Raw genomic sequence first — 25,472 nt, forward strand, 5'->3', positions numbered from 1 at the left:
CTGTAATTATTTTCATTTTAAAACATTTTCTACAGTGGTTTCAAGTATTTTTATATGTTCATTTTTTTTGTCTCCGATAACTTGACATTGTCACAATCATGCAGTATTTTACAATATTGAACTTGTGAGCAATTGATATTGAACTCACTTGAATAAAGGAACTACTTCCTCTCTGTAAACAAACAATGGTCGCAGACGTCAGCACTTCTAATTTATTTTATTTGTCTGTGGACGAAGTAAACCAACTGTTAGAGCCAATTAAAAGTAGAGATGCCAGCGTTGACAATGTGGATGAATTCACAGATCCCCCCCCAAAAAACCCAACAATTTTTCAATGAAGAATACGACTGAACGTGATATCATTAATATGCAATGATTGCTGTATGATAACTACTTTGTAAACAAATCATGTACACCCACGTAGTAGGCGCTTCACATTTTGGTTGATTAAATTTGTTTCTGAATGAACTAAAGCAGATGTTTTGTGGACTGACACATACCAGCTGCTTCGCCACATTCCGCGTTAACTTTTTTGATACAATGTTTCAGATTTAGGCGATGCCAGATTTAAAAAAATTCTTGGTTCCAACAAATAACATGCAAGTGACAAGGCATAAACTGTCTTCTTTAGCTGGTAATAAGAATGGCAAAAAATATACGTACTGTATTACATCCTGAATTTCATCAAAATGTATTTTTGTAGTTCCGAATCATGTCATGGGTTCTCAAGCTTTTCATATTTCGAAATTGTATTGTAATTTCGACTATATTTCAAGTGCAATTACATCCTCCTTACTGCACTCAAAATGAAATAAACATTATATTCCACAGCATCTTTTTGATAATTGCAATTGAAAGACTTCATATTTTTCCCCACATTATGATTTTAACATTCAATGACAGAACAGAAACACACTTGCAGATATCAACACTATGCTCCTTTGCCATTGAAATCTGATGTACTTCATGTAGAATTGGTACAGATAAAACCAGTCCATAATCACAAAATTTCACAGAAATGACAAAAAATACCAAAATCGAGATCAAATGGAAAAGTTGTTGCAACGTGCATTCATTCACAATTTGACTCCAAATTTCAATTTTAAGTAAACCATTTTCTTTCAAAGGTTATGTCTAGTGCAAGACTAAGTTTAAATTTATTTGGGTGGAGTTATGTGGGCATTAATAATGTTGATGTTTCGTAATGATGAATCTCCTGTTGTGTATTTAGTTTGGAATATGGCATACATTCAGTTACTTTGTTTTGTGTAGTTTTGTTTACATAATTAAGTCTTATATAGAATAAGAAAATGAGCATATAATAAAAAGATTACTGCATTTGTATGGGAAAACATGAACTTGTCTTGTTGGATGGATATACTGCACTCTCAAGGTTGTGCACTATTTCCATCTGAAACACTGGTTCACATTTTCCAATACAAAAGCAGTAACCTATCAGCCCTAATAATTTACCTCATTTTGAATTGACTCTCTTGACATACAAAACTGACATTAAATGTTGGTGGTTCAATTGTTATTAATTTTGGTAGGACTATTGTAAGCAAAACTATTTTTGATAAAGAATTGACACTATGCCATAAGACATAAGATTCCCCTCAAACAAATAATATTTTCAATCCATACCATTAATATATAGCTGTGTGGATGAGTTTTAAGTCCTATTTTTTCCCCACTGAATGATCACAGTTTGCTGGATTTTTCAATTCATGGTTTGTACTAACCACAAAATCTAATATGACTGATATCCTCCCCTTCAAAAAATGTGAATTCACAGTAAATGAAAGAGAGCTGGATATTTGTAATCCTAAAACATCATGTAAACACTTGTGTTACCATTTGCGCTATTCCCCTGTTTGTCATGATGTATCTGGCATGAATCAACCCATAAAGCATCTCCGCTGCCTGTTCTATCAAGTCACTCTGATTAGGGTTGTCCTCCAACTCATCATCTGAATGGAGAAAGACAAGAATGAAGTATGCTCATGATGAAATATTTTTTAATTAGTATGAAAATGTTTGACTTTTAGAGCTGATTTCTAACTGCAGTTCAAGAGAAATCTGACCCATTACTAGCAATGGCAGACTGAAATGAATCTTACTGAAACATTAATTATAATCCAATCTGCATAAATAAAGCCATTAATTGTCTGAGATGTATTTTGTTAGTCGTATTCCTTTGCATTATCAACAATTCTATAAATCAAATTCCAGATTGCATTTACTGCCACAGTTTAAAGTGTGTGTGCTGCACCAGAAGAGTATGGTACCAGAAAAAACAAAGCAGTGTATGGATCCTGCAAATGAAATTGGGACCTGGAGGTTTTATTAAATTGCACTTGCTCTGTCAGGAACTTGTCTGACAGAAACATCAACTAGTCCCTGGCATCATGCTATCTACTTTGTACATCCTTGCTTGATCACAATTACTGAACAGAAAAAGCTAGATTTGTACTAGAAAAAAACACACAAAAAACTTGTGTTCTGTTTCCACAATTATTAGGTAACTATACTAAATCATCAAGATGCTTGATTTTATCTCCCTGTCCACCAGGTAAGCCTCTTAGTGATTAATATTAACTCAAACTATGACAGATAAATAAGCAAATAGTCAAGAACGTCTGACTTTTTCATGCCAAATGCCTTAGTTGGAGAATTTTAATTATTTTATACTAACTCAAAGTACTATGTATTTTGAAGCCTTGGGAAATGAATTAAAATTGAAATGAATGATGACAGTAATTGGTGACATTACCTGTGGGCAATGAAGCAAGAAAAGTGACTAATCACATGGTAATGATCCCAACGAAAACAGGTTCAGTTCAAAACTAAACAATAAGACTTCATTTTCATTTACAACTGTGCATTAATTAAAGGAAAAAGAATGAAATCATGTTGAACTTACATGCATAGACACTATGTTAATTCAACTTTCATCGGCAGATTTTCTGATACTGAATAGGTTTCTATGAAATTAATTTAGCAATGAGATTTTTTGAAGAATCTCTGAAGAGATGGGCTGGCATCCATTTTGCAAGAAATGTATAACTGATACAGTTAAAATGAATTCATTGTTTTTTTCTCTCCCACTGCAATATTAAGTCACACTAAGAAAATCAAATTTTTAGTGGCCCCTTCAATCTTCAAACACATTGTTTTTCTTAACTGGTTTTCCGAGCAATGAAGATCCATGTTCAGTATTTATGAAATTAATGATGGAATTTCAAGGTATTTACTGTCATTTGTGGTGAAGTAATAGGCAAATAGTAAATTTATAGCAAATGATGAAATAATGAGCAGAAACACCATGAAAGTGAGAAGTCTGTTTAAATATAAACAAGCTGAAGAATTTTACATTTTTATGAGTGGGAAATGAAAGTGCATATAAGATCCATTTTTTTAAAATCAAAATCCTATAAATGTCAGTGATTTATAAAATAAGTTGTAGAAACAGAAAGTGCATTTATCGATTAAAAATATAAAAACATAAAATATGCTTGGTTTTTTTATTAGTAAAAGTAGGACTTTGACCTAGTTAGATTAAAATTTAAAGAATGTGATATTTAATTTCATAAAAGTCAAAGCACATGCCAGACTTTATTTTCAGAGATTGTAAGCATCATGAATTAGATGACATTTCTGTGGATCACAGTTGCTAATTCTTCACGTCATGTTTGTTAATTTTCAAACACTGCATATCTCATCATCTTAAACTGAAAATGTAGCAAACACATTTACTTATACTTGCAAAATAAGTACACACACATGCTCTCTTATTTCACACATGACAAATGGGACAGCATGAACATCTTAATAACTTAAAGTACCAAAAATTCATTAAAAAAAATGAAGCAACCTCTTCAAGAAAATATCAGACCTCATGTGTCAGATACACTGAGAAATAACATCTGATTTTTTCAAGACCAGTGGGTCAGCTGTGCTGAAATTTTAGGAATATAATATATATATCAGAAGCTGGTCATAACCTGCATGTTGAGCCCACTAACAAGCTTTGATACTTACAGCATTACTTAGAACAGACTTATTAAAAACTTCCACATCCAGTTTAGTCTAGAGTGTAGATGGATGTACAGGCATATACATTCATGGATGCCAATGTGATTTCTATGTTGAGCTTCCTACAAGCAAGACCTAACAAAAAGTTACCATCATGTAATACTTCTGCCATTGTGAGCATGACAAAACTGAACTCTTATCAAATGAATACATGCTAAACCTTAGCTCCCATTTTTTTTAATTAATTAACCATCTATATAGCTAACTGACCATTTTTCAAAGGAAAATGTGTTTAAGGCACTGCCATGCTTACCTGGTTCAAGGTCTAAAATCATATCTAGTGCTTGTCTGTAGTGGGGCACCTGCTCATTAAGCCCAGTCAAGTTGAATTTATCTTGTATGTAATCTTCATCAACCTAGTAAAGATAAAAACAACACCATTATATACAGAAAATAATTGACTAAATGGTGAATGTAAATTGTGTAAAGATTTAACCAAGGGATTCAAAGCAAAATGACAACATGTTAAGAATTCATCACTTTATAACACAAAGAGAGGAAATACAATATATTGATTTCTACTCACACTAGACACCCAAATTCTATTTTTAATGAGCTAAAATGTCACCTACTTTGCACCCTTTCCTACCCACTCATTAAAATTAGGTGATGGATGCGTAAATTGTTTAGTCAATACAAGAATTACATTTAGGTACATACAGTGATGGAGAAAATAAGAAACTCTGAATGAAAACTGGGTGCTCAACTTTACTATGGAACATGTGTAAATTATAGGTTCTTGATAATAAACATTCAAGAAAAGCTTGAAAGTTTACTTAATGATTACAGCTCAGGTACATGGTAAGGTGCAAATGAATAGCATATTTGAACAAAAGAAAAGATGAGACACAAGCCACTAATCACATTCCATCAAATGATGTTAAATACTGAATCCACTTTATCAATGAAAAACCTTTATTCATATCTATTCATATCTACTCATTTCCTAAAACATCATCCTAAATATGACCATTTTCCCTCAATCTCCATACCAAGTATGAACACTTTCCCTCAGTCTCCATACCATGCATGAACACTTCCCCATAATCTCCATACCATGCATGAGCACATCTCATTCTCCATACAATGCATAAACATTTCCCCTCAATCTCCATACAGTGCTTGAGCACTTCCCATCAATCACCATACAATGCACAAGCACTTCCCCTCAATCACCATACAATGCATGAACACTTTCCCCAATCTCCACACCATTCACGAACACTTCCCCTCAATCACCATACAATGCATGAACACTTTCCCCAATCTCCATACCATGCATGAACACATCTCAATCTCCATACAATGCATGAACACTTCCCCTCAATCTCCATACCATTCATGAACACTTCCCCTCAATCTCCATACAATGCACAAGCACTTCCCCTCAATCACCATAATACATGAACACTTTCCCAATCTCCATACAATGCATGAACACTTTCCCCAACCTCCATACCATGCATGAACACTTTCCCCAATATCCATACCATGCATGAACACTTTCCCCAATATCCATACAATGCATGAACATCTTCCCCAATCTCCATACCATGCATGAACACTTTCCACAATCTCCATACCATGCATGAACACTTTCCCCAATCTCCATACCATGTACGAACACTTCTCCAATCTCCATACAATGCATTAACACTTTCCCCAATCTCCATACCATGCATGAACACTTTCCCCAATCTCCATAAACACTTTCCCCAATCTCCATACCATTCAGGAACACTTTCCCCAATCTCCATACCATGTATGAACATTTTCCCCAATCTCCATACAATGCACGAACATTTCCCCAATCTCCATACCATGTATGAACACTTTCCCCAATCTCCATACCATGTATGAACACTTTCCCCAATCCCCATAGAATGTATGAACACTTTCCCCAATATCCATACAATGCATGAACACTTTCCCCAATCTCCATACCATGTATGAACATTTTCCCCAATCTCCATACCATTCATGAACACTTTCCCCAATCTCCATACCATTCATGAACATTTTCCCCAATCTCCATACAATATATGAACACTTTCCCCAATCTCCATACCATGTATGAACACTTTCCCCAATCTCCATACCATGCATGAACACTTTCCCCAATCTCCATACCATGTATGAACACTTTCCCCAATCTCCATACAATGCATAACACTTTCCCCAATCTCCATAATATGCATAAACACTTTCCCCAATCTCCATACCATTGAGGAACACTTTCCCCAATCTCCATACAATGCACGAACATTTCCTCAATCTCCATACCATGTACAAACACTTTCCCCAATCTCCATACCATGTATGAACACTTTCCCCAATCTTCATAGAATGTATGAACACTTTCCCCAATATCCATACAATGCATGAACACTTTCCCCAATCTTCATACCATGTATGAACATTTTCCCCAATCTCCATATCATGCATGAACACTTTCCCCAATCTCCATACCATGCATGAACAATTTCCCCAATCTCCATACCATGCATAAACATTTTCCCTCTATCTCCACATCAAGTATGATCACATTCCCTCAATCTGCACACCAAATTTGATAACCTTTCCTCAATCTGCAGTCATTGCAACAAAAAAGTGAAATATTTCCTCAAGTCTGTCACTATCATATCGTACAATGACATTAGGCCAAGGAGTTTCATGCAATACAATATCACCAGAGGGACAAAAACTAGATGAAGCTACAGCATTGGGCTGTTGAATGTAACGAAAAGCTGTACCATCACCAGGTATGTGATAACCATACATGTATTAAGTTACAACTCTGGGTCTAATGTCAGTAAAAGTTCATCACAGTTTATGCTGAATTGTTGTTTTAACCAAAGCCAGGTCTGAGCAAATCCCTTAGCCTGACGTCCCGGACTAGTCATTTTTGAAGTCGGACAAGTAAAATTTGCCAAGTCGCTAGTCCGGGACAAGTGCTTTTTAAAAAAGTCGGGCTAGTCTTTATTTTACGGCTTTATTCACTATATCTGCCTTTATTTGGCCAATCATGCCCTCTGGGCATACTGAATACTTAATTCTACCCCTTTTCGTGTATACATTTACATCCTTTTACTGCTTGACTGCATATTGGACTAAGTGACCAAATTATTGGCAAATCAAAACACGTCAAACAAAAGAAAGCCAGTATGATCAATTAGCAGTGTTGTAAGCAGTTTTGTTGCAATGAGTTTACTCAATCTAGATCATAACAAGTGGCTCACTGTGATTTTAATCCAGCAAGTCAGTGGAATTAAATTAATGAAAGGTACTTAACCGACATCAGCGTTGGTTTCATTTATGAACTGATGAAATGACAGTAATGATTCTTTAATTAAAATTGATTATATACAGATGATTAACTTCCACGTGCGATTTTGTGTTTGAAGCGAAACAATTACGCTAATTAATGAGCTGTTTCAGTTCGTATTTAAAAGAGAAAATTGATGTTATGATCACTTTACAAGTAGTTGTCAAGCAAGCTGATAATTACTCTGTGGATAAAATGAGTTCGCTAAATTATTTTCGCAAGTAAGGTAATAACGGCGATTCGGCGAAGGTAAATTTGTTCGAAAATGGAGAGATAAAACATAAGACGGATTCTGAGCGTGAACGAATGATCTAGTTCAATGAACTTAATCAAGACTTCTTTAAGGAATTCCTTAAACCAAAAGAGTTTACAAATGCCAATGAAGATTTCTGCAAATGGACCAGAGCTTGAGGACTTTAACCCAGACACAGCTATCAACTGCTTGCTTAGTATTGGTGCAGGTGGCAGACATATACATGGATATATTTTCAAATCCATCAGCTAAAACAAATATAAATGAACCTGAAGAAGCCAAATGTATAACAACCAATGTTCTTGAAAAATTAAATTCTTTTAAGAAATAATTATGTTGGATATCGTTTTGTTTTGTTTTTCCTATGGATTAAGCACATATGTCTCATCAAATCTCGGCAAGTGATTACCATTTTGGGACCAGTGAAAAATAAGGTGGGGCTAGTGACGAGTAAGGTGGGACTAGTGAAGAGAAAAGTGGGACTAGTGAATTTTCTGAAACCACTTGTCCTGGACTAGTGTTTAAAAAAATTTTGCTCAGCCCTGAAAGCTGACATTAAAAATATCTTATCACATCGTATGGAATCTCAATCAATACTATACCATCAAAGGGATGAAGACCATATTAAACTAAAACATAGAGGAATGGAATAGCATGCAATACTATACCATCAAATGGATAAAGACCATACCATATTAAACTACAACATTGGGCAATGGAATATAATTCCATAGTATACCATCAAAGGTATAAGGACCATATTAAACTACAACATTGGGCAATGGAATATCAAGAGAGAAAATATCTCAACAGTAAAATCTATTTTAGAGCCACTACTATTTACGTTTATAAATTATCTGATTTGTAAACAGTAAATACTGAAAATGATACGATATATTCTGAAAACACCACCTGGTAAATTTATTAGTTTGTCTAAAACTAGTGCCGAAAGAAACTTACATACGGCTTTTGTAAAACCCTCTAAATGGTGTAAACATAATGGAATGCTCATTAACTTAAGCAAACCAAAGTGATGCTGATAACCACTCAATAAAGATGTAACAGAATTAAAGATGATATTTCCCACATCCATTTTAATGACATGGAGCTGAATTTTTTTTTATGCAAGCTAAACTTTTAGGATTTCAAGTTGATAACAATATATTGTGGTCAGATCACATCAGTAATGTTACCAAAACGATGGCTATGCATATCTGGTTACTATAAAAAATTAAATAATGTCTAATCTTAAACCAGAGGATAACGTTTTATAAAGTTTTATTCAACCCCATCTGGACTACAGCAACTTCGTATGCGATGCTGCTTTTAAAGCAAAATTTGTTAATTGTGGAAAGACTTCAAAAAACGAACAGTCATAATTATCCATGACAAAAGAGTTGAAAATGTCCAAAAATATAAAGAATTTGAAGATGATGACTATCTGTTAAAGAATATGTTTAAGAAATGCGAAATTTATGTACAAAGTTTCAACTGGTTGAGTCTATCAATGTTACGCTCTATGTCATCTAATAACTTTCTCCTTCTTAAGCCCAAAACTGAATTGTATAAAAATAGTTTGGCTTTCTCGGGTCACATCATTTGCAACTGTCAACCTCGAGATGTTAAAGAAGTATCATCAATGACGTCATTTCATCACAGATGTTTGATACGGATGCAATCCAGAAAATGTCTATAATATGTTATAGCCAACTATGTGGTATATTTGAATATGTATATTATTATATAAAACTCTGTGTGTGTGTGTGTATGAAAATGTTTTCAATCATGCATGTTGGTGTGCACAATGTTCTGTGTGCTAAATTCATACTTAGTTGCTCTCATGTACACCAGTCAATTTTGCCTTTTTTATGTTTGTTTTCTGTCTTATTTTATACATTTGCCTGAATGTATGATGATAATTGAGGACCAAACATGAGACTTCATTTTTTGCTAATTGTGTCACCCTCATAAAATAAAGCCTTAATTATTATTATCATATTATATTTATTTTTTATATTATGATTATTATTTCTGTTATAACATTAAAAATCAAGGGGGGCAGGAGATCCCAAGGTATTATTCTGGGGTGTAAACTGCCAAGTTTGATAAATTAAATTTTTAATATCAGGGATTCAAAAACTTGTTCTAAATTCCACTGAAGTACTGTATATATTAAGATACTGAAATTAAAATTTGTTTCCTAACAGTTCATTTCATGAATCCTGTATAATCCATGCACAAGTGTAAAATAGAAAGATGGTGATGATGAGTTTGGATTTTACATTGCATCATCAAAAGAAGGTCCAACAGTGCTTCAACAAGAGAAGGTCAAACAGTGCATCAACAAAAGAAGGCCACATAGTGCCAAAAAACAAACATAATGTAGCAAAGTACTGTACATGACCCAGAATCACATTAAAAAAAAAAATATAGGAAAAGAATCCTGACATAAGGTATTTCAAATCAATCAACCACTCAGATGATTCAGGAAGTTATATTTTGTTTTAAATAGTTGCTACTTTCAAGAAATCAAAATTCTGAGATACACTTATTCCATCAAAACATACATTCATATTTTTAACATGATATTATTGATTCTGTAATGGCTGGAGGTCTATACAGCCAATTGAAAAGTGTCTGGTCGCATAGGATTCATTGCAATGGTCACACTCGGGTTAAACCTCCATTCAAAACAAAGCCAGACTAAGTTACTGAGCATGTCCAATTCTCAGATGTGCAACAACCACTTCATCCTAATGAATAGTCTATAGGATGGGGACCATTTGCCTAAAGTGGGTTTTTCTGAGTGAAGCTTCTTATGGACAACCTGCCACGTATTAAATAAAATCCAAACAAGACAAGGTTTAAAATCAATATAGTGTATTTTAAAATCAGAAGGTCGAGAGATAAGGCTGCTTTGGCAGTGCAGCATGCTTTTTTGTTATCTCTGATGTGCACATAACCAGGTAACCAACATAAAATTATATGATGAGATGTAGATAATTTTATGTATTTGATTCAAGTATTTCTTAAAAGGGTTTTCAAACTTAAGTACTGAAGAGAGTCAGGAAAGATAAAATGAATTTTGACTAACTGAAGATAAGACTGACTTCCTTGATCTTAGCTGAAAAGAACTGCTTCATCATCAGGTTAACAATATTTTAATGTGTAATTACCACTAAAAAGGGCTATAGCAGCATTTTTGCAGTCTTTTGAACCATCAGTGTTCAGATTTAATAGTCTGAAAGGAGTTCATGGTAGGAAGCACTGAAGCAGGAAGGATTTGCTTATGAATTTTTCTCCTGATGCCAAGCAAACACAATTCTGGGTTGTTTTAGAAGCTAAGATGACATTTAACAAATGGGGAATCTTTTTCGATTTTGAAACATCAATCTTTGCCTTGCCAAGGTATGATGATGTTCTTTGTTGGGATGACATTCTTTCAGGTGCCAAAAAAGTCATTTTATAGTGGAGATGGAAGACTGACACATAGGTTGGACTGGAAGGATTTGATCTTAACTGTGTGTGTGTATGATTTGAATTTTTAATGCAGCTTTAACAATTTTTTTGTCATATCGCTATGATGTCTGCAGTGTGGCAGTTTATAGTGATGTCCCACCCAGTCACATTATCCTGACACCAGGTCGACCAGTCCTAACACTAACCTCATAATGCTGAGTGCCAAGCGAGGAAGCTGTTAGTACCATTTCTGTAAGTTTTTGGTATGACTCAGCCAGGGATCGAATCTACGACCTCCTGCATCCAAGGCGGACGCTCTAACCACTTGGCCACCGGAGCAGTGATCTTAACTGCATGGAGTCATGTGAGTGTGTGTGTGTCTTTCTTGCCTGCAGCATACAGCAATATACAGGGAAATGAAAAGGGTGATTAAAATGTGGAATTTACAACATCTTGTTTGACACTCTATTAAGAATGAGTTGTAAACATTATCGAAATAGTACATTTTTCTCATTTTAGGTCTGCAAAGTTGTTTGTAAAACCTCTCAAGTAACTGATGAAAAATGACTACATGCACGATGCCTGCATTTGTGCCAAAAATATCCAATTTCACAAATTCATTGCAAATGCATTCATACGTTTTCAAGTGTAATGTGCACAAAGGTTTATTATGAAGCATATGACCACTGAAAAACAACTTTTGAGATTGCTCTTTAAAATGACGAGGGATGTATGAATTGACTTCATAATCTAATTATAGCATTTAATATTTGGGAGAGATAGCTGGCACCTCAAAGCAATTAAGACAATTACTAAATTTTAAATTCTCAACAAAATGGAAGAAAATGAAAAGACATAGTGTGACTTTTTCATTTGAATTAATCCCAAGGATAGATCCTGAATCTAAACAACTGACTGACTGGGATTTCAAATTCATTTATTTTCTACACACCAAACGACACTGCAGCCAACTGTCTTGGTCTGCCCATTGAGACACTTGGCCTGTTCGGAAACATTGAAGACAGCAGCTACAGTACAACTGCAACTGACCTCTTGACACTTCCTTAAGGAAAACATTGGTGGATACATGTGGTAGGTCATTGCACATTACCAATAACATCATTCATCCTAGTATTAAAACATTTATCTGTCAGGCAGGTCCAATCTGAAGAATGTCAAAAAGGTCACCACCTCAAAAATAGGGATGTCAGCAAGACTCCATAAAACAAGAAATCCATGGAATGCTTAGTCTCACCTGATCAACAATGGCATATTTTACCATAAACTGTCAATATAACATACGAGTTATCCAAGTTTTTCCCTATCACCCCCACACAGGGAATATATGTATATATGTCCATTTGTTTTACGATTTGATTTTTATTCATATTACCATGATGAGGTAATATTTTTAAAGATTCTTTTCCTATATCAAACAATGCACCAAGTTCAAAATAGTAAATGAGTTATCTTTTACATTTCAGCTAAAAATTTTCAAGCCAATAAAATAACAAGACAAGATACAACATTATAACATCAGCACGTTCTATTTAATAACTTACTAATTTACGAAGAGTGGCAATGTTGGTGTGTTTACTAAAATCTTAAACTGCCACAGATATAATTTTATAATATAAACTTCTATGGCACAGTATAACAATGTCAATAATATTAATAAATGAGTGATAACAATTTTGTTAAATTTCAACATGCTGTATTGAAAACCATTCATAAACTCGGCAAGGCTTGCCTAACTGATGGTTGAGACCTGTGATGTTGTGTATGATTCACTGTCGTAGTCAGATTGACAGCTGTATGAGTTGAATTCTGGTAGAATTTCATATTTACAGATTCCACTGTGAACAGTAGCCAGTGTTATTCTTGTCCAAGCTGCCATACCCTAAATGACTACCAGTACATTGTTTATTGTAAAATTGGAAGGTGTGAAGTTCATGCCATCTGTCCATTATTTATGGGTAGCCAATTATTTTATTGATTCTGAAGGAACAGGCGCAGCTTTGCTCTTGCATTTAAGCATGTGGTGTCATCGTGGAATAGTTGAGATGGCTCAAGGTGACGAAACTAATTTTGAATTGACCCAGTTTGACTGAAACATCTCTGCTGCAGTATGTCCTATTAAACCAGTGTTATGCAACCTTTTTGCCACCATGGGCCACTGAAAAATGTTTTTCTTGAAGCCGAGGGCCGCAGCAGAAAACTGAAAAGCAATAACTATATAGCTGCTCGAGCTCTGGCAGGCCATTTAAAATCAGCCCGCAGGCCACATGCGGCCCACGGGCTGTACAGCACTGTATTAAACAGAGCATATGCATTGAAATTCAGGCAGTTTAGGATTTAGTGGTAACACAAGTTTTTCAATAGACACGTGCCCTTGGAGATTTTATGCATGGAACTTAAATATGACCTATTTCTGACGTATGGAAATTTCAATGTGCGTGTCTTTCATGCATGTAGATTTGGGTTGGAGCATCAATCTTAATTACCCTTGATTCACCTCCAGCTTAGTTTCTTACTAAACATAACAAATTTACTTTCGAAGGTACTGACTGACACCTACTCAACAACAGTTTATACCTTGACAGCCAATGATAGTGCACCAATGGAAGATATATATGAACTGGGTGGAGCTAACAATTCACTGAGGAGGAACTGAATTAGGTTGAATTGTTTTGAGATTATGTTTGAAGTTAATAATAGAGGAAAAGGAAACAATTATGACATGAACAGACTGCTTTTTGATCAAAATAGCACCGCTGGTATGTTTGGACATAAACTTATAATCAACTGGTCAGAAATGGAGTATATCATTATGGCAGCTTGCAATGCTGGTTCACAGGGTAAGTGGACCAACTTAAATTATTTTTATTGGCAATTTGCTTCATTTGGGGAATATTTAAAAATTTGGAATCATTTATGACTTCACTGGAATTATTTCTTATAAAAGATCTGCATTTGCTTGATTGTGCTATAATTTATAACCAGGTAGACAAAATGGGAATATAAGGCGTCTTGCTAAGCCAGTTTTCAGTGTGGGATTGTGTTTCATTGGCGATTAATTTTTTTCAATCAACAAAACATTTAACAAATACTGAATGGACATAACACTCAGTGCATACATCTTAACTTGAAGATCACAATTGCGCAAAGAAGTATATTTTCTTTAATAGTCTTGGAAACAACCTGCCTGTGATGAATTTTCTGACCATCAAACTCCAAAAAAAACAGAAAGATAATGTCAGCTCTGAGGACAAGGAGAAAGAGAGTCAATCTCTGAAACCTTTTAGAAAATTTAAGGACAAGTGGAAAAGTGTACTGACACTTCCTTGATGTACAACCTTTACATTTTAATTTTAACCTTCGTAGCTGCATGGGCATACTTTTGCATATAAAATGATTTGAGCACTTGATAAAAGACTATGTTAAGAAGTTGAAAATATAATAAAGTATACAGTTATCTTATGTCTGTTTCATATACCAAATATACACACAATAACACAGAAAGAGAAACACATTTACAAAAATAAGATTGTATGTTTCCTACAAAATAAGATACAAGTATTTCTCATTATTCAGCATGAGACAAGATATCTTAAACATCATTTGCTTCCACCAATAACAGGGAATCACAGCTATGGGCTTATGAGTGTCCAAAAGAATCGACTCTCGAAATTTAAGTTTTGACTATTGAGATTTCCATTTTCACTCTTGAGATTTTGAGCCCAAGGGTCAACTGATTCTTCAGTTTGAAATCTATTGAGTACAATGTAACAGAAACGATGATTCACCATACCCAAGTAATTTGTACTATTTATAAAAGAAGCATGTGTGTGGTTGTCTGTGTAATTTAGATTTTTAATGTAACTTCAACAATTTTTCAGTCATATCACTATGGTGTCTAGCAATAGGGCATCATGCCACAGACATTCAGCATTATGTCCCACCCAGTCACATTATCCTGACACCAGGCTGACCAGTCCTAATATTAATCTCTTAATGCTGAGCGCCCGCGAGGCAGCTACAACTACCATTTTCATAAGTCTTTGGTATAACTCAGCTGGGGTTCGAACCTGCGAACTGCCGCATCCAAGGTGGACGCTCTAACCACTTAAGCATAGCTGCCAACCTTCCAGGCTCACAATTAGTGAAAATAGGGATAAAAAGTCGTGAATTTGGACACAAATTCGTGAAAAATACCATGACAATAACTCCATCCACTCTGACTACTCCGACCATCAATACTACGCTATATCAAGTTCGCAAAATAAAAATAAAACACTACATATATGCAGAAATATTTATTTATTAAGACATGATACTGTGGCAGACTTGAACTTCCTCAACTGCTTGATTGTAAGTTTGTTTTCTAAACAGTTCCGACTTCTTGCCTGCTGGTAGAACTTGGGGACTAAAATTGTTCACAAATTTTCTGCCGCTAAGGAGGTCCTAAAGTCTGTCCTTTTTTTTTCTCACTAAAGAAAATACTCTTTCGCTATCACTGTTGCTGTGAAGAATGCACAGGAGCTGCAGCATTTTTGGTTCTTCCACAGGAAAATTTGGAAGCGATTTTCGAGTCCAGGAACATATGTCAGAACAAATGTTTAGCATGTTCTCCAGTTGATAAAGGTAGATTGTGTTCGACACAAGAAAACTCACAAATAATGCTTAAGCATTGGTAGCCTGCGGTCTTCCGCCAATGGTTTAAAATATTCCAGAGCTGAAATCTGCGAATTCTTAATTTCACCAACTTCTACGTGTTTCTTGCAACCGACATTCTTCCTCACATCGTCTCTGCGATGGCACACTGAGTGCAAAAAGCATGAATGAATATCAATGTTTAATGGCAGAATGCATGGCCAATTTTTGATATATTCCAAATTAAACTTCACTTTTTGAGTAATACATTTCTTTTTCCTTGGTGGTGAAGACATTTTCAAAATCTTAATGCGATGCTGAACGATGCTGAACGGTAACTCGAATCAGTGTTTTGACGCATGCGCGGAGCAAATTTCCGGTTAGGCCCTAGTTTCTCTCAAAAGCACTTGTAAAACTACTCTTATACATACAGATTAAAATAGGCTAAAATGCTTGCGACCGGGCCAACTGTACTAATCGGCTGTAGATCTACTAATATAGTGACCAGCGGTACCGGACCATTTCGGCAACTGCGAATATCACGACTAGCGCTTAACGGAAAATCGGTTATTTTATTAAAGATTTAAAATAATTGAGGATCGGAAAATTCGTGAATTTTTGTCTTATGGCGTGAATCCGTGAATCGCTGAAAAAGTCGTGAAATTCACACCAAATTCGTGAGGGTTGGCAGCTATGCTTAAGGCACCAGATGAAAAGAAACCAACAAAGATTCTGGTCACCTACTATTCCTTATGAAAACCTGCAGGTTATGAATGTATATGGGAATCTGTTTTTTTCCACACAATAGAAAAGTTGTGGGTAATAAATGAGTATGTGTTATACTTTGACGCATGTTATATTCACTAATTTACAGTACAACCCTTGAAAAATTGCTAAAGCATAAAGATAAGGTCATTGCAGGCTACTTTTGCCTGTGGTGAATTTTACCCTCGAAAATGAAACACCCACAACTGTACAGATAATAATGTCAGAAATACAGCTAAATACAAAAAATTAAACACTGGAGATAAAAAATAGTATGTCATTACAACCTACATTTACACATGGCGAGTAATACCCTCCAAGATGAACAGACCCATCAAGCTTCACTGCTGTAGATATAATAGCCAGAGGGATTGAGGTAAATCCAAAAATAGAATGGAGTGTGAAATGTAGATAACTGTGATCTACTTTTGCCTGTGGTGAGTAGCAGCCTGCAGCATGACTAAGCCCAGAGTTTTATGCCAGTACATCCAATAGCAACAAAAGAATGGATCAAATGCAAAATCTGAATGCTGAAGCCAACTCCATCAAAACAATGACAACATGTCTTCACCATATTCTTTGCTGACATCACGTTTCAAACCTGAATTTCATGTGTATTAGGCCATAGCAGCTATGCTAGAGTACTGAGAAACTAGGGATCTGCTGATTTCCTCCGAAAGACTATTGCCCAGTGATAAAACAATAAAACATAATAACAATATGACTGACCAACCCTAAGCATTATGCTGGAACACACAGACCTAAAAGATGTGCTAATACCATGAGCTATATTACCTCACAGAAAAATTCATTTCCTCTCAATCCACAAAACCAGGAGATCCAGGAAACTTCTTCTGAACTACTCATGTCTGCCAGCTGGGATTCTCTCTCTGATTGAACTGAAAAAGATAATGCTTGTAATGCAACCTTTGTTACCAAGTTTGGGTGTAATCAGACATATTTTTAGTAATATGCAGTTCTCAAATAATTAAAAAGTTTGAAACAGGCCCTGGGCTGGTGACATTTAAAAGAGCACAAACCAAGACTCAAATTCCACAAGCCCTGATTCCAAATACCATATGCCCAAAATTTACCCTTTTTTATTATTATTTTAAACAAAACATTGCAACTGTCACACTTCAAATATGAAAAGACAAAAAATAATATTAAATTCACTTGCATATTAACTGTAGCTCAGAAAGATTTCACATGAAGCTATATTTCCTATAGGTCATGAGGTCAGCAATTGTCTAATTTCTCTAACAATGCCCTTCTTACTTGGTGCATCAGTAGTGTTTATTTTCATTAGCATCTTAAATGTGTCATGGTTTATACAGTTGATGTTAACACTTTTGATGCTGTTCATAAGTGCTGCTTAATATGTTTAATCTGTGTTTCATTACACCCTTGTAAGAGTGAACATGGGATGGCAGAATTATTATTGATTACATTTTAACTTGAAACCTCTCGAACAATGCAATAGCAAGTAAACAAGACCATTAAAGAATTCAAAAATACTTTCTGAAGTGCTTTATCCTAAATCATTTTTGGTCTGTTTTTTTCCTTTTGTCTCAACTTTGCAGATGGACGACCAATAATTAATCAAAGACTCAAGAGCCGATATGACATTTTATCCCTTCATACTTACGATACCTTATAAAACATCCTGCATTGGGCCTAAGTCTACAGATTATAACAATAAAGTAATCAACAGCTTGTCGTGTACACACAACAGCCATATGCCCAATATGTGGCCATGATTCACTGAACTGGTTGCATTGACTGCTGGAACAATTCCTGTACCCAATAGAAAGGTTCTGGTATTTAAAGTCATATGTATGTTAAAACCCTGTGAGTACTAACAAGAGTAATCTATTCACAGGTCACATGCATAACTTTGTTTGCAAAATTTACAGCTTTTGACAAAAACATGATGAGCTGATGATCTTCATGTGGGTATGCTGCATACATATTATTTATCTACTATTTCAACATCTTGAAAATTAATTTCTGCATTTCAAAGTTCCTTCAGAAAATTAGATTACTCTGACAAACCCAATGTGCTCCTCACGTAGAATATTGGTGGAGCCTGATTTGAAATCATAGGGTCCCTGGGCATCAGGCTATCAGATTTTTTTAAACACCGATATGAATCTTTATGGCAAATTCACAAAAGTAATATTAAGTACATAATTAAAAAATGGCAAGGGTGAAGTTGTTTTCACTTTTATAACAGAAAAAGGTGAAGTTTTCATTTTTTAGGTGACGTAGTTGCCTACTTTGCCTGGTAGTATGACCCTCATTGATATCAGTTTTCTTTCATGTCAAATACACAACAGCAACATTAAGTACAAATATATATGGCATGTACAAGACTTATTTCTAAAATCTTCCCTATTTCTCTTACAGACAGCTATCATACTTATTTGGATATTTAACGTCATGTAATAGAACTCCCTTGATAACTAGACTGTATATGGTTACAGTTAGAGACTGTTGAAATGATAGCCGTAAAATTCACCCCAAAATTGTGAGGGTTGGCAGGTCTGTGAGAGCAATACAGCAATGAACTAGTGCTACTGTTAGTACTGCATCTTCTGATGCCACTACAACAAATACTTTTCATTTTTATTATTACAATTACTTTATTCAGGGGGGCCCCGAGTGGCCAAGTGGTCTAAAGTGCTCTTCGTTATGGATCACTGCCATCTCACCTCTGTCTGTGGCGGTTCGAGTCTAAGATTCAGCCAATGTGGGCATGTGAGAAAGCTTGCCAGTAGCTTCTCGTGGGTCGGTGGTTCTTTCTGGGGTTTTCCGGGTTCTTCCTCCACCATTAATACTGGCTGCCATGTATAGCCTAGCGTGTGCTGAAAAATGGCGTTAAAACCCCACAACAACAACAATAACAACTTTATTCAGGGTTCCTGCAGACGTAACAAAACCAAATTCCATCACGGTTCCAAAACATTTCCAGTGCCATTTCATCAAACTCAAGAACTACTTGTTATATGAAATGAAACCATTTATTCATCGTAACAGTGTTGTGTATAAAACAAGTTTATCTAATCGGTGTTCAGCACTTCCTGAAATTACCAGTTATCAATTTGGTAAAATCCACTGTCAGAAATTCCATGACTCCAAGACCAATGGGAAATCTGTAATATTATTATTATTATCAGAGAACTCGCTAGGATTTTAAAACAAGGAGTACAGGACTCCCAGTTTGGTAAAAATAGGAGTCCCACCATCAAAAGATGCAGTCCCTACTTTCCTACAGAATCAACACTGCCGTGAGTGCATCTATTTTTAGATGGAGAGGTTTCTGTAATGTAATCACTCACTTTAATATAGCTTCATTACAACAGTCCATTAACAGGATTGCAAATTTATGGTTTATTTATTTGTCTACGTCCTTGTAGTAATTTTAGGCAATGGTTAAATATTATCTGATTTGCTGTTTTTTCCCTGTATTTTTGCAAATACATGTCAAGTCGGAAAACAGCTTAGCCCTTAAAGCGCATCTTGCGAATTCCACAACACAGCATTATCCTCTACGTTTCTGACCTACATAATTTGCAGTTTAAAGTTAAATCTTGAATAAAATAATACCTTGGCTTTGCATTCAATAATTTGTATATTTTTCTGAAAATATTTGCCCGAAGATGTACGAAAACAATCTAATAAACTGGTACACCCCAGACTTAGCGAAGTCCGCCACTATTTCCCGTAGGGCCCACTGTTTCAAAGTAATTTTATGATGAAATAGTGTACAAGATTCAGTTAATATATATCCAGATCACCGATTCTGATTTAAAAAAAACATGCATGTTTTATCATCAAAGGATATCATGCAGGAAATTGATAGTTGCTACCTTACTCGAAAAAGGGTTAATGGTTAATCAGCTATCAAAACATATGCTTGTGAATGGGCAGGAGTTTGTCAATGTAACTGATATCAAAACTTGGCATAGCTACTATCTATTGATGAATACATTTCACTACAAACACTAGAACTAACCGGGCTAAGGCGAGGGGCATTTAAAAAAAAGTATGGTCAGTCACTGTACCTCTTAAATAGCTCTTGTTCGTCTATCAGAGTGATACTGAATTTTGTCGATCCAAGTAAGGATTTATTCCAAACACTAAGCTAGGCATCACACACTTTCTTACACTTAGCTACTGTCCTATCCAAACTATCAATTCTAGCAGCTTTAGCACTCTTCCGAATCTCGTTACAATCTTCGTAAGTTTGCCATTTAACCCCAACATACTTATCCAAATTTACGAATGGCATTTTGTCTAAGTCTCAACATGGCTTGATTCTTGAGCACTACTTATTCTGATACATTCGGAAACGAAAACAATAATGAAAGCTAAAGTTGTTTATTTGATGTACTTTTATAAATGACCACATGTACATCTCTGGGTCTTTCTGACTCTGAATTCAATCATTGTAAATATCGGTACATTTTCCCACCCAGGCGCCAGTCAAAGCCTTTGAAATTGCTGCCCCGCTATTGCATGATGTTCTTTTTGAAGTACTCTTATAATGGCAACATGTATGTACATCAAGGGGTCTTTCACTCACTGAATTCTGTCATTGTAAATATCAGCACAGGTAACTGACCAACACATTTTCCCACAAAGCAGCTGGCAAGTCTTTGAAATTTGCCGCACACTTATTATATGCGTACGAAGGACTACCGCCTCAGTGATTTTCTGTGTCCCAGATCAAAAATTGGCATCCAAATACGCGTAATTAAGCGTTTCCGAGATCTGATTATTATTTCATGTAACTGTCAATTTCAAATGACATTTATGAAACTTACTTCAGTAAGAACACTTCAGAATTTTTTTTTGAAAAAAAACAACCTCCCACGTCATGAAATTCATTAATTTCCATGAAAGAAAGCACTAATAATACAATATTTATTTGTGGTCTCAGGTGGCCCAGTGGTCAAAGTTACAAGTTCTATTGACATATATTCTGACTATACCTCCCTGTTTGTCTTTAACCACCCTTCCAATTTCAATAATGGTAATCTTTAATGTGATAAAAAGATCACATAACTAAGTCAATTCATTCACTGATTTATAATTTCTAACCTGAATGTGACCAGAGTGGCCCTAACACTGGCTTTCTGTGTGCCTTTCATGCTTAATGGACTTTCCATACTAACATGATGCCTTGTTGCATAGAGTATGGGAAAGTTGATTTCCTAAGACATCAAACACAAAATTTGTTCTCTGTGCTACACTTCGCTGTCAGACTCTAGTTCAACATACCTATCCAACCTCACCCATGTGTATACACCAGCAAGATACTTGCGCTCCTCTTCTGACAATCGTATACTCATTATTCCCACTATGAAAGCAAAGTCATATGGACAACATTCTTTTGCATACCAGGGCCCAGAAATGGGGAATGAATTGCCCACTGAACTTAGACACAAAGACACAGTGATCACATTCAAGAGTGCTCTCAAAACTCACTTATTTCGACTGCAATAACAAACTTAAAGACCTAATAATGTTTCCTACCTGAAATATTCTCAGCATGTTTTTTTTTATAATGTTTTTCTAATTTCATGTTGTTTTTGTAATATAATATCATTATGTTTTTTATGTTATAGGTGTTGTTTAATGTTGTAAAGCGCTTAGAGCTTCTAAAGATTAGGCACTATACAAAGTCCTCATTATTATTATTATCATTGTAATGAAGTTCATGATATTTGGTAACTGCCACATAATTCCATAAATAAACATAATGTTAAGAGTTTAGAGTTATATCCTTTGCACACATCTACTTAGAAATTACACCGCTTCTTCAATCAATGTGATAGGCAAATACGTAATTGTCACTCTTTTCCTTTGCTTCATTCGACATTGTAAATTTCGGAAGCAGCTGACAGTATTTTCTCGATGTATATACATGTGTAATCATACATACACCTTTCCCTGAAAATGGACTTGCATAGGCACTGGAAAAGACTGGCAAACAGGTCGTCTTTTACAATGAAAACTTCCGTCTGGAATGAAACATGCAGATGTTAACAGTTTTAGGGTTCCACGTGGGCATAATCAGGTTTGAGAGTATAAATCAATAAATGAACAAAGTTCTGTACATCTTTTTTCTCATTTGTGCTTTTTGTCTTTTAAATCAGTAGGGGATACAAACCAATGGCAAGGTATATTCCAACCATAGAATGGATGGAATGCATGGAAGCCAGAATGACAAAATTGGTTGAAAGATAATTATCTTTAAAATTAAAGTTACCTAATAATTTTATTGATTTCATTAAGAAACATATTTCAAATCAAAACTACTTCAGCATTCTTTCAGCACGTCGAACTTCAACCAACTAAATCTAGTCAACGGAACCTACAAACATGTCCATCTGCTAAGAGTCAAAATTTGAATCCATTAGGAAAAAGACATCTGAGTTAGTCCCTAGTTACGATGTCGCTGCCTCAACTTGATTTGTTGTGGCTGAGGCTACGAAATGATCCCATATCATGTAATGGAGCAAAAAAAATCAACACTAAAGTCAGAAAAACATACAGTGTACAAATCAACTACATAAGTATAATCATGTTGTGAAAGAAGTTTGGCTTATTTTGAATTTATTAAGCCCTTACATGACAAAATAAATTGGCATGGTTACTCTAACCTTATCCTGTCCGCCATGACCCCTTTTCTACGTAAGGCTTGCCAGACCATATTTTTGAAATTCTATGCTATATTATTATCAATCAAGTGTGAATAATTGCTTCTTGGTGGAATATTAAAGTTGCAGATAAACCGTATTTACTTTTAATGCAGGGGCCCCCAAGTGGCCTAAAGCACTCTCCGTTACGGATCACTACCATCTCACCTCTGTCTGCGTGGGTTCGAATCTAGGATTCAGCCAATGTGGGTATGTGAGAATGCCTGTCAATAGCTTCTCGAGGGTCGGTGGTTCTTCCTGGGTTCTTCCTCCACCATTAATAATGGCCGCCATGCATAGCCTATCATGTACTGAAAATGGCGTTAAACCCCACAACAAACAAACTCTTAATGCGCAGAATTTCTGACCTAAACGGTGCCAAATTTTTATTATGATCTGTTTACATTTCCAAATAAGGCGTCAATGTCCTTATATGGCACACAAACAAACGAGGCTGAGAACGGAAGTAATCATTATTTGAAATAACATGGCGGATAATCTAAATGAAAATATTGGCTAAACAAGGTAAACAAGATTTTACAACTATTTCTACATCGATTTTCGATACTTCCGGTATTAAATATGAGGATTACTCAATTTATTGGATTATATGCAAGAAATTTGTTTAAAGTGTTATTATTATGCTAAAAGAGCGCCGGGTGTGAATTACACCCGGCTTGCTCCATTAACACGTATATGCTCATGTTAGTACCCTGTCCACGAGGTACGAGTAAGGATACTAATATTAGTACTTAGTCCCATTAAAGCAGACTTTAATTTGTGGAAAAGTGTCAATATAGTCTGCCAAGAGTAACAGATGTTCCAAAAATGTTGGCCTCTCATTCCCCTGTCAGTCGACCGAGGAACATGATGCATAACGCCGTTTAATTTAGGCATTAAAACGTCATTCAACAACAATTTTTTATTTTTTAGAGAAGACGTCTTACATTTTAGGACTAGCTCGAATGCAACCATCGAACTAACCTGAGACGGCTTGGGCAAGGCATTTTACTCCCATTGCATCAGCACTATGTAACTTACGTACTTATGTTACTGAAATGTAAAACACCAAACAAAAGTTTTGCGTCTTGTGCTAGGGTATGGACAGCAATACAACTCCCCAAGCCGACGATCAGCCTTCCCTCTCATCTTCCGTCAATACTAATACAACTTTATATTTTAGAAACTTTGTGAAGCCAATAATAACAGTAATAAAGTGAGTAATGCGTGCTTACGTTAATTATGGATATCGTTTCAGCAAATTTAGATCATTACACTAGTTTCGAAGCAATTTTCCATTCATTGTCTTGTACAACAGGAAGTGCAAAGGAAGTTACGTGCGCATGCGTTAAGTGAGCGTTATTTCCTTTTTTTTATTACTTGGTTATCTTTCCCTCGGACTAGCTTGTGGGACCATTATCGGATGCTTTGTACATTACATAAGTGAGATCGTGTGGATACCAATATACAAGGTAGCTCAGTCTCTCTCTCCCTCTCTCTCTCATATAGTTCTCAAACCGAATAATACTTCATGCAATGAGGTGCATTGATATATGTAAAGACCATGTGATTTATGGTATTTCTCTACCACCGGACAACTTCACGTAAAGACAGTTCAGCACATACACCGCATCGTATTAATAACAATGGTTCCGAGAAACGTTGTGTCTCGCATTTTCCCAGAGTTATGGACTTGAACAAAAAAAAAAAAGAAATAAATAAAAAGATAAAAATAAAGCTTTAGCATTGTGTTGATTTCGTCGACGCTAGCGTTCAACATTATACCTGCTATATGCATAACGTTCAACATTATACCTGCTATATGCATAGCGGTCAACATTATACCTGCTATATGCATACCGTTCAAGATTATACCTGCTATATGCATAGCGGTCAACATTATACATGCTATATGCATAACGTTCAACATTATACCTACTATATGCATCACATACTCCAACAAACAAATTAGAGAATAATGAAAGACCATTGATTGTGTACATATGAACTTGTATTGTCAATAATGTAAGACAATCCAATATAAACATTTAAAATTGTGTTCAACTTTTTTAAGGTAACTAATGTTCATAATGAAAGTTGCACATTTGTTAGATAAGAACGGGACAAATTGCTGTGAGCAAAGTATATTTTGGAAATATTTTTTTTATTGGATCGCAGGTCCAGATCATTCTAAATGATAATTCATCAACATTTC

General features: G+C 35.4%; 1 protein-coding gene across 3 annotated transcripts in view; it reads right to left on the reverse strand.

The window, feature by feature from the left end:
* Positions 1–24,648, reverse strand: part of LOC149779096 (casein kinase II subunit beta) — a 36,053-nt gene extending 11,405 nt beyond the window's left edge. Inside the window, exons 1-5 of one of the 3 annotated variants that reach the window (XM_089939657.1) lie at positions 24,493–24,582; positions 22,501–22,579; positions 17,346–17,449; positions 4,349–4,451; positions 1,855–1,970 (exon numbers count right to left, since the gene is read on the reverse strand). In XM_089939657.1, coding sequence (XP_089795783.1) covers positions 1,855–1,970; positions 4,349–4,451; positions 17,346–17,417 — 291 coding nt within the window. In that variant the 5' untranslated portion in view covers positions 17,418–17,449; positions 22,501–22,579; positions 24,493–24,582. Of the gene's footprint in view, positions 1–1,854; positions 1,971–4,348; positions 4,452–17,345; positions 17,450–22,500; positions 22,580–24,492 lie in introns of all 3 variants that reach the window. The other 2 variants (XM_089939654.1, XM_089939656.1) reach the window with 2 other exon arrangements.
* Positions 24,649–25,472: the final 824 nt, after the last annotated feature.

This window comes from Sinohyriopsis cumingii, chromosome 17 (assembly GCF_028554795.1).
Source record: "Sinohyriopsis cumingii isolate HCF-2022 chromosome 17, ASM2855479v2, whole genome shotgun sequence".
Classification (NCBI taxonomy): Eukaryota; Metazoa; Mollusca; class Bivalvia; order Unionida; family Unionidae; genus Sinohyriopsis; species Sinohyriopsis cumingii.